Genomic DNA, 11,131 nt, shown 5'->3' with positions numbered 1-11,131 from the left:
AAAGCTTTTATTAGAGCAATGCAGCAAGCATATGATTAAGGTAGGTTTGCAAGGGTTCAAGGTTATTCATAGCCTAACCAAATTTGTCATCAGCATGATGAAACAATTGTAGCAAGTGCAAAAAATCTACTCTCTTAGTCCTCAGGAAGTTTTTCAGAGCATACCTTTAATATCTCAGCAGAAAGAGTAAAGATTGTGAGATTTTTCATTTTTGTCACAAACATATATTGGTACTAACGAGCTTAATTACTTGTAGATGAGTCTGACACAATGTATTATTCATCACTTTTTTTTTTTTGGAGAAACATCATCATGTTGAGTGCATGAAAACACTTGGTGTGTGTAAAGTTTTTAGACCCCTTAAACATAAGATTGTTTAACCTAATTAATTAACCAAGTGAATACTTAGATTTATTATTCAGATCTAGGTTAAAACAAAATGATTATATCATGCAAAGCAGCGGAAAAATAAATAACAAAACGATATGATGACCTAGAAAAACCTAACCGGTAAAAAACCTGAGGAGGATCTAACCTAGCTATCCTCAAGGTAAAACGCAAATTCACTATGAAAAAATTGAAATTTGTAAAATAAGAATTAGACCACTAATATCCTATTACTACCTCGAGTTGAAAACTTACTACCACGACCCTATGATAGCTTCGAGTCCATAAACTACTTATTTCCTTAGCCTTTGCAACAACACAAGCTCATCTGCTTGTGACTTTGAGACTCCACTCAAAGGTTTCGGATCTCCTCAGACGTTGACATTGTATGCAACAACTTCTATAATACTGGATCTTGAGATTCTTCAAGGAATAATACCGGTAAAAGACTTTAGAGAGCTTTTTGGGTACAAAACCCTAGATACAAAATAGGCACACTCTTCTCTCCTTGAAAAGCTTTATAAAAACATGCTTAGGATTTCCTTTTTATACTAGTAGTGTTTTACTTGAAACCCAATAAGTTTAAGTAGAGTTTGGGTTGGAATAGAATTCTGCATATACGTGTTTCGATCAATTGAGCCTGTTTTTCGATTGATTGAACCAGGCAAATTTTGAATTCTCTTTTCTGCAGCTTGCTTGTCCTTGGATCTTGACTTGAATCATCTTGAGCATTGTCTAATAATACCTATAGACTCTAGGATCTATATTTAGACAAGTTTGTATTCATGATTTGTCAATTGTTCTAAACTTTTAGAATCTAATAGTGTGAACATTCATTTGGTTTAAAAAAAAGCCTTAGATGAGAGCGAGACCCCCCACAATAGAAGTTGGAACTAAGAAAGAGATGCAATTGAGAACCTAACTTATCTGTAATGATCGACTAGCAGATGATGAGGGAATAGGTGGAGATGCTGTAGCTCTAGAGCACAATGCAATATTCATTGAAAGCAATGACAGAGATAGTATTGCAAGAAACAGAATAGTTGTCAGTGTGTGCGTGTTTTGTTCAAGTAAGAATTATAGAACAATTGTGGTTAGTGACAAACTGGATTTTATCTTTAGTGGGCCAAAGCATGAATTAGAAACATTTTACCATACAAAGAGAAATTTACTCAGATTCAAAAATAAATTTTTACATGAAAATCCAAACTATGATTTCCAACATTCTTCTAATTAAAAAACCAAAAAAAAAAAAAAAACTTGTACAATGATTCAAGAAGAGAAACAACATAGTTTTATCCAAAAGTCTTAGCTATATTAGCACCTTATGGGTTCCAAATATTATCGCAAATACAACAAGTCCAACATAAATTAATGATTGAGAGAGAGAATCGTAGAGGTGTACCAGTGCAATCATGGCTTATGAAAGAAGTAAACATTCATTAAAGGAGCTTCCCATACATTTTTTTTTGGGGGTTTAAACCACACTGGATTATGTTAACTTCGTCTTCTTGGATTTTCATGTGAGTCTTCTCAGGGTTTTCAGTATCATTTTCTGAAGAGCTTTCAACAAGTTCATCAGGAACATCATTAGGAACATTATGTTTGGGGATGAATTTCTTCAATATGCTCATGCTTTCCTCTTTCATTGAAACCAATTGATAGAGCACCCTCATTCTTGCAAACAACATAAGTTTCAGGCCCAAGGCAAAGTGTGGCTCTAACCCAATGCTTGGGAGGAAACAAATCGTTAGATTCAGCCTCCATCATAGCCTTAAAATCTGCATGATAATCAGTATATATAAAAACAGATTTTATTTACTGGTCTTGGGCACAAACAACTACATATCAAACCAGCAATAACATAAACACATTGACCACAATTGTGACAGGCACACATCAAAGTGTGGCTTTAAAACCCAAGTTTTGGGAGGATTCACATCATACATACATACATACATACATACATACATATATCTATCTATCTATCTATCTATGATTTCATTAATGAAGAAACAAAGAAACATCTGCTTTTCAAGCAAAGGAGCATTTAGAATTAAGAGTATACTTTGCTAAAGCATGAGTTACAGAGTTCCCCTTCCTCCTTAGCCATTCAAAACTACATTTTTAAAAAGCCCCTATAAAGTAAAAAGTATGTAGCAGATGTTGCAGTATTGTGAATGATATAAGATCAATTTTAGCCCATCATAAGTTCATAACTTTCAAAACTCTAAATTTTCATCAATGTAAAAAAAAAATTTTATTTTTATTAATAATTTACAGATGTAAAAACAACGAATATTAAAATAACAATAATATATACACATTGACCCGCAATAGTTATGTATATGCTAATTTGTGACAGCTTATGCATTTACATGTAATAGTAACACAGTAAAGTGACAGGTAATTTTTTGGAACTATGGACATTATACTGAGAACCATACTAATATCATTTTTAGAAGACAATTTCAAAAACCAACTTGAAGCTTTCACTTTTAGAACATTCTAGTGTACCATAGACATTAAAAGAAAATACTAATAGGGTACCCCCAAAAATAAAAACCACCACGCACAAACCTCAAATTTGGCACTATATAAGAGTAATAGCTAATAAGCCACAATAGTAGGTTTCCAACTTTCAAATATAAGAGACCCAATCAAATTGAACCCAAAGCCTATCAAAACAAAAACAAAAACAAAACAAAGGGAAATACATGCTGATTCTGATTGGGTCCAAAGCTCTATTTTAAATTTGAGTAGCCGCCGATTGGAAATTTGGGGGAATGGAATCTCTTTGGGCAGCCTTATTGGGTTTAGGGAACATTTTTGGGCCTTTGGCCCTTTTTTTTTGTGTGTAGCCCCTTGTATTTTAACTTAGCCAGCCCAGCCCAAGTGAAAAAGATGGCCCAAAATAGCCCTAGTTTATACTTTATAATATAATATGATTTTTTTTTCTCTTTTGTGTAAATATCAAATTTGGTAATTATGGTAGTTAATAGTTATTAACAAAAAATTTTTATGGTAAGATTTCTATATGGAACTATACGTTCTAAGATCAAGCATTTATTATGATTTTATTTATATATAGAACTATATATTTTAGCATTTTAAAGAAAATATGATGTATCAAGATTATAATGGATGGTTTAAACACAAAATATAATTTAAATTCAATTATATATATATAATTATGTGTAAAATTGTGAGTTTTCAAAAAGTATGTATAATATTATAAGGTCAATCAAAAGTTAAATGGTTTCAGTTTTATATATATTAGTTGTAGGTCCACGCAATGCATGGAATTATTACAAATTTTTTTTTTCATTAAAAAGTTTGGTGCTTCTTCCAACTATGCAATAGTGTCATTAACATAAAGAGTTTGTTTTTTACAGCATTGTTTTGTCATATTAACTATTTTGAGTGCTTGTATGAAAATATATATGATCATTCTTGTTCGAGAATGGAAAGGACAATAAATTTATTTATAAAGGAATTCCTGTCATGGTATGTTAAATAACTTATACATTAGAAGATGAGCTTTATATGTCAATAGAAAAAAACTTTCATGCTCAAGTGAATAATTTAAAAGATTAAAAGACCCATAGTTATAGAAATCTCCTAATTAATTTCTATCTGACTTAAAAATTGTTTCTCAAATTCAAATTATATAATATCAAAACACTAAATTGTGTAATTTACTTCAAAAGAATGAAAATGCCACAAATCATTAAATTAAACAATTAAAAATAATAATATTAATTTTTGTCATCTATATTTTTTAATATGTTCTTATTTATAATTGGTATTCTTAACTAATCTATCTTTTATCATTTTTAAGTGAGTGCTTTGAAATCGACTGAAGTGGATTGAAATGAACAAGAAAATGATCTTGTTGACTTTCTATTGTTTATTGAATTGGGGCCTTTCATTTTAGATGCTAACAGAGTAGCATTAAAAGGATTTGGAGCAAAAAAGTATAATAAAAATTACTTTTTTGTTTGAGTTCAAGCTTGTAAGTTGTATCCTTTCTTGATAAACAAAAACACCATATAGAATGCGTAAATGACTTCATATATTCACTCAATGTCTTGAACTTTTGCATTCCAACAAAATGATAAATGACTTTATATTTTTAGTCAATGTTTTTAACTTCTACATTCCAATAAAATGATAAATGATTTCATATTTTCAGTAAATGTCTTGAACTTCTGCACACTTATGCGTTCCAACAAAATACTACAGCATTTCTTTATATTTCAGCACAATTTCAACCGCACATATATTAATGTACAACAAAACTACTATAAAGAGTCACCATTATCTCATAGATTAAGAGAGTCATAAGGTACGTCTATGCATATTTTCATTTAGTATCAATATATCTCATGGCTTCCAAAAGATGTTCCTTTTTCAGTGGTTTGCTAAGATGAACATCCATTCCAACCTTAATTGCCATGTTAGCTTCCCCACCTGATGTATGAGCAGTTAATGCAATGATTGGAATATAAACACCGAAGGACTTCTCCATTTTCCTTATTTGCTTTGTTGCTTCATACCCATTCATCACAGGCATCTGTCAAACACAAAATCATATATGATTTAGTTGGAAAAAAATTATTATGAAATGTGAACAACTTACATTGTGTGATTAAAATTAAACTATAGTACAAGGGGTTATAATAAATTAAATTAAAATAAATATTGAATGCTTAAACATAAAATATAATTGGGCTAAGTTTTATAAACACTAAAAGGTCCAAATCCATAAGATACAGATTTATTAACTGGAACAAGCTATTGGATTTGTGAAGTGCCAAAACATATTGGAACTTTGAAGTGGCATTAGCTTTGTTGGAGACATACCAGAAACTTTCGGCCACTCAGGGAAATTTTTGAGCTTTTTTTTTTTGGTGAATAGAGAAATTTTTGAGCTACAAATACTCACGTTCTGATGTTTTCTTTCACCTATCTGGTATTAGTGTGGGGGTAGCCTAGTTTTTTTCACTGTATTACTACTGGGCTAATAAGCTTGTGTTAGCCCAGGTTTTATTTTTGAATACGTTTACTCACTTGGTTTTTATGAATAAAGTTGTATCTTTTCTCTCTAAAAAAAAAAGTGCCAAGACATCATAAATTTGACCAAATATCATGGAAACACGTGACATAGTCCAAAGGATATCCTCTAATATATTGCAAATGTTCTAATTGGGAAATCAAGTACTTATATATATATATATATATATATTACAAAAATATTTATAAAAAAAAAAGCATAAAAAGGTAAAGGAGAGGGAAATCATGCTCTTTACCTCACAATCCATTAAGATATAATCGTATGGAAGAATCTTTGAAGCTCCAAGTTTCCTTTGATCACTTAGACCTTTGAAAACCAGATCTAAAGCTTCCTGTCCATTAACACAAGTTTTGGCAGTTGCACCAAGCTTTAAAAGACTGGCAACAGTTAACTTGCGCAACAGTACATTGTCATCAGCAACCAAGAGTTTCTTCCCACTCAATGGCTTATCATCATTTGGGTTACCAATTTCTTGTATTTCTTGCTCTTTTGGTGGGTTCCCAATACTCGGAGGACTTCTTGGTATGAACCCAACATGAGATAAAGTTTGAATGGGTGACAAGATTTTCTTCTTGGTTGTCTCAATGCTGCTACCATGGTCTTGTAATTCTACTCGTTGAGTTGAGCGTTTGTTTGTCGGAGAATTCTCTATATAAGACTGACTCCTTGATGAACTAGGATCTCTTGAAACTTTTTCAGCTTGAAACTTGCTTTCTTCTTTTAGTTTGCCTGAATTCCCTTGCAATGTACCTCCAAACTCAGGAAGAAGTCTTACCACTTGATACAAACGAGAACCATGAAATGGCTTAGATATTATGATATCATTAGGATCAACCAGGTCCTCTTCAGTGCGTTTGAAGTTGATGTTACACATCATTGGTTTCTCCAACCAAACAACCTTACAAGTAGCATTGTAGAGGTCTTTTTTGAATTCAACCACAATTCTACATAATTCTACAAATGGTCCAGCACTGGCATCAATCACAATTAATATGAAACTTGATGCAAATTTAGGAGTAGTCCTTTTGAAGACTGATAGTATGTAGTCTGAACCATCCATGCTACTCAAAGGCATATCCTTTTCTACACTGCTAGAGTTACTAGAAGCATACCTACTTAAGTAGCCACTTGGAGAACTCAAATCAGCTGATTTTCCAGAAGAATTGCGACGAGAATGGTTCTGGTTATGTTTTATCTTTTGGAGAGTAGATGGAAGATGTTCCCATTGCTTTGCTATTGATACTTTTATCCCTAAGTTCTCCATGAATCTTTGTGAAGTCCTTCGCCGTTCGTTATTTTGAATCAAGAGAACAACATGGGACTCCCTTACCCTGGGGCTAGGGGTTGTGTGAATTGTCAACTTTGAACTAGGAGTACGTAAACACAAGCCAGGGCTAGGTGTGCTAAGGGTTAGTTCAGGAGTATAGGTACCACTAGCCATTCCAAGGTCTTCTGCTTTTGCATTATCCCAACTAACATTTTCACGTGCACTGAGTATCACATTAAATCTAAAGCAAGTTCCCTTTTCACCGATCTCTTTGTCCACAATGGATATATCTCCATGCATCAAACGTACCTAGCACAAAATTACAAGAAAAATTAATCAATAAAAGGGATTATAATGAATTTAGACTATTAATCAAGTCACTTTAAAACCTAGTTGATAAAGTTATTTGTGATAGTTATGTGAATCTAATCCAAGTTAGAACAACGCATCATACAAATCTAGATGAATAGTCGAGTTTAAAAAAATATATGTAGTACAATAAGATGAAAATAATTCTCTCAATTTAAAATTAATTCATATAATGCATTTTTTTATTTGTACAGACTATCACGTTATTTAAAGATTTAATTTGTCTATACACTTTTAAAGTTAGAAAATAAAATAAAATAAAATATGAACCATGAAACAAGCATAATGAAAATGACTTGAAATGGAGGGATCTTGATTCCACTTAGATTGCATATCTTGAAACTCTAGATAAACAAAAAAAAAAAAAAAATGATGTGTGCTAAAGTTAGTCATTTACCAGAGACTGAACAATACCAAGTCCTAATCCAGTGCCTCCTTGTCCAAGAGCTGTTTCTTTGACTTGAACATAGTTTTCAAAAACTGAGATTTGTTTTTCCTTTGGAATTCCTTTTCCTGTATCATCAACCTCAAAGACAAATTCCATGGCATTTGGATCTTGTTGGGCTGCATTCATGGCTTCCAAGTCATTATATGCTTCATTACTCTTGCGAAACAAACATTGTAGATATTTCATTAAACCATTCTGATTAGATGCAATTATTGAATTTTGCAAACTGGGTTTCCTAACCCATGCTCGAATGGTTACATGCCCCTCACAAGTAAATTTAACCGCATTGCTTAGTAAATTGCATAATATTTGCTTAAGTTTTCCCCTATCTCCTTTCACTTGTGAAAATTTGATGGTAGAACCATCATAAGGATCTAATACCACATCTACTCCCTTTTTAATACCAACAGGATGATATAAATCAACTACATCTTCAATAAGTTGGCCCAAATCAAATTCCTCTTCATCAAGTTGCATCTTGCCCGCCTCGATTTTGCTTGTATCAAGAATAGAATTCAGTAAACCTAAACAAGTAAATAAGTTATACATATTCATTGATTAAAAGAATATTAAATATAAAACAATTTGTCTAATAAGGTGTGAAGAGATTACCTAGTAGGTCCTTTGCACAAGTATCCATTTGTCTCAAATTTGTCTCCAATTTAGAACTAGAGGTAGCTTCTTCATAGCACAACTCTATCAAACCTGTAAGGCCTGCAAGTGACGCGCGAATATCATGGCTAGCACTAGCAAAGGCAAGACTCTTGTTCAAACTCTTCCTCTCTGCTTGTTGAGTTGCTTCCATTTGTTTTATAAGAGCAGCACACAAGTGCATCTCTCGCTTGGCAGCTCTAACGAATATATACGCAAAACTTAAGATGGAAACAACCATGGAAGTGATGATTACTATAAGGAGGGCCAGTGCCACTATCCTGTTCTTGTGGACAAGGCTGACTAACCCTTTTTGTGGGAAAGCAAATACATATACCTGAAAAGAAATAGAATTTAGTTATACTACATAAATATATGCATAAACTGTTGAATTTAACAAATCTATACTGTTGGTATGGCATGATATTTATCCAACTGATTTTCATCAATAAGCATCTGAATATTATGGCCACTTGGCTAGCTACAATCTATAAAAGCCACAAGTCTTTGTGGAATGGATTAATGATCAGTGAAGCATTTAGTATAATATTTTATGCCTAGCACAAAAGCATTTATAATACTTATTTCTTAAGATTTTTCTAGAAAGAAAAGGAGGATAAAAAGGTTTGCATTTAATTTCTAACCTGTTTATAAATAGGAATAGCATAATTCTCTCTAGTCTAAAGCATACCTAATGTGTACAAAAACAAAGCAAGAAAGGCACACAAGTGACGTACGTGATCATATAACTTAACAAGCAAGACTTCTTGTAATGTTTAGTGTTCAACGCAACAACAAGAAAATATAAATATTTACAAATGAAGTTTTGCATATTTGCAAGATAGTGAAGAATTAAAACATACCGATTGGACTCCCACCATATCAAGCGTCGAACAATAAAACATGTATTCTGTTCCTTGAATATTCAAAGTAGAAGCTATTGATGAGCCATCTTTGATGTTACAGGAAATATTCCCAAGAACTTCTTGTTCCCCATTTGGTTTCTTCACTTGGACGGAAACTATATTGCCAACAAGAACCATATGAGTGTTTTTGAGCTCTTCTAAAAGCACTTTCCCATCTTTGGTAGCCAAATACAAGCTCCCATTTTGACGATTTATACTAGTAAAATGGGCGGTTAATGCTTTGACCGAGAACCCTAGAGAGATAACTCCTTCTCCATTAATTCTAGCTGAGCTAAGTAGTATAAGATCTTGAGAATTATTCCATCCAGTTTCCAATGAGGCATATCCATTGGTACTATTCAAGGCTTCTTGAAACCATCTTTTATTGACCAAATTCAAGGGAGGGCATTTAATGGAGTTTCCATCTAATTCTCCTGTCTCATGGTTCACATGTTGCATGTAACAATTAAGGTTCTTTTTTGCATTTGGAGCACTCCATCTAGGATTATATGAAGAGTTAGAGTAAACCGCAAGAGTTTGATTCTGACCAGTATAGTATGAGAAATATAGACCTTCTAACCCAGTATATGAAATTTGAGATAAGTATGGAATTGTAGACCATGCTTGAAATAATATAGGAGCCACCTATAAATTAAATAAAAAATAAAAAATAAAAAAATAAAATTATGAAATATCTAGTTGTTTCTTATTGAAAATAATCATTTAACCAATATAATCTTTTTGAGAGAAGCATATGGATACCAACCTTAGTCTCAATCTTAGAGAATGAGAGTTTAGTTTCATTGAGGGGCAACCTTAAAACTCCTGCTAAACTTGTTGCTGATGAATTTATTGAATGTAAGAACTTTGCTGTGTTCTCAATTTCAGATTGCATATTGGAATGGAAGTCATGAGAGTTCAAATTCACTTGACGCTCAACACGACTGAACATAGAATACCAACATGGGATCAATGCAGTAGGAAGGAGCATCACAACAAATGCCTACATTGAGGGTTTGACAGAATGTGTGAATGCAATCACAATTTGATAAAAAAAGAAGAAAGAAAATCGCATAAACCATTTGGATAAAAACATACTTTAGAGTAGGGGATTATTTACGAATGCTTAGAATTATTTTTCTGATGTTATTCTATAAACCAAGGTTGAAGGGAAAAAAATTGTTCATTGAGAAAAAGATTGAAAAAAGTAAGTAACTTCTTTTAAAACCCTATACAAAGTACAAACAAATCCAATACCCAAGAAGTAGTAAGAAAGTGCATTTTCTTTTGGTTTCAATAGTTTTTGTAAGCATGTAAAATACCAAATCCTAGCACACTGCCACGACTTGAAGACTTACGAGAAGAAATAAAAACCAAACAGGTTGTAAAGTTATCATTGAGCCTAGTCGCATCATGATCAGGTCCTCTAGTTATGATCACCAAAGGCTACTGCATTGAAAAATATGTTGAAAAATCAATTGGTGAATATATATTGAAAAATAAATAAATAAATCAGAAAAGTTGCATACTTAAATATAGTGAATTTCTTTCATAGGCATCATACCATGAGCAAATCTCTCTCTCTCTCTCTCTCTCTCTCTCTCTCTCTCATAATAACTCAAGAAGATTGATTTCTTAACCAAATCTTTAACGAACCTTTGTATGAAAGTTTTAGACTTAGGGTCATGCTAACGAATGCTCTTAGGACATTGGCTAACAATTCATTTTAAGAAAATTTTAACACCACTTTTATGGAAAATGAAAAAAGTTGTCAAAATATTAATTGCTTTATTTTATTTTTTCATAAAAACTTTTTTTAAATAGATTATTAACCAATGCCCTAAGGGCATTCGTTAGCATTTTCCTTAGACTTATTACTATGTCTTCTATACAGGGAAGTCAAATCTTACTCTCTATTGGGCAAATAATACAAGTGAGCCGTTGCATTAATATACAAGAAATATAATTACGTAATTGAATATTTTCCTTGACGATTGAAGCAACTCATCCATTACTTGTAGCAACTT

General features: G+C 32.4%; 1 protein-coding gene across 1 annotated transcript; it reads right to left on the bottom strand.

The window, feature by feature from the left end:
- Window positions 1–4,753: 4,753 nt before the first annotated feature.
- LOC142634068 (histidine kinase CKI1-like) lies at window positions 4,754–10,101 on the bottom strand. Its single transcript, XM_075808337.1, has 6 exons — window positions 9,871–10,101; window positions 9,063–9,749; window positions 8,161–8,536; window positions 7,498–8,072; window positions 5,700–7,040; window positions 4,754–4,963 (listed from the first exon to the last, which is right to left on the bottom strand). The coding sequence occupies exons 1-6, from the start codon at window positions 10,093–10,095 to the stop codon at window positions 4,754–4,756; spliced, it is 3,414 nt and encodes a 1,137-aa protein (XP_075664452.1). The 5' UTR covers window positions 10,096–10,101.
- Between the last annotated feature and the right edge of the window lie 1,030 nt (window positions 10,102–11,131).

Source organism: Castanea sativa, chromosome 5 (assembly GCF_040712315.1).
Source record: "Castanea sativa cultivar Marrone di Chiusa Pesio chromosome 5, ASM4071231v1".
Classification (NCBI taxonomy): domain Eukaryota; kingdom Viridiplantae; phylum Streptophyta; class Magnoliopsida; order Fagales; family Fagaceae; genus Castanea; species Castanea sativa.
The sequence above is the reverse complement of the archived record's forward strand: the minus strand, read 5'-3'. Positions and strand labels throughout refer to the sequence as shown.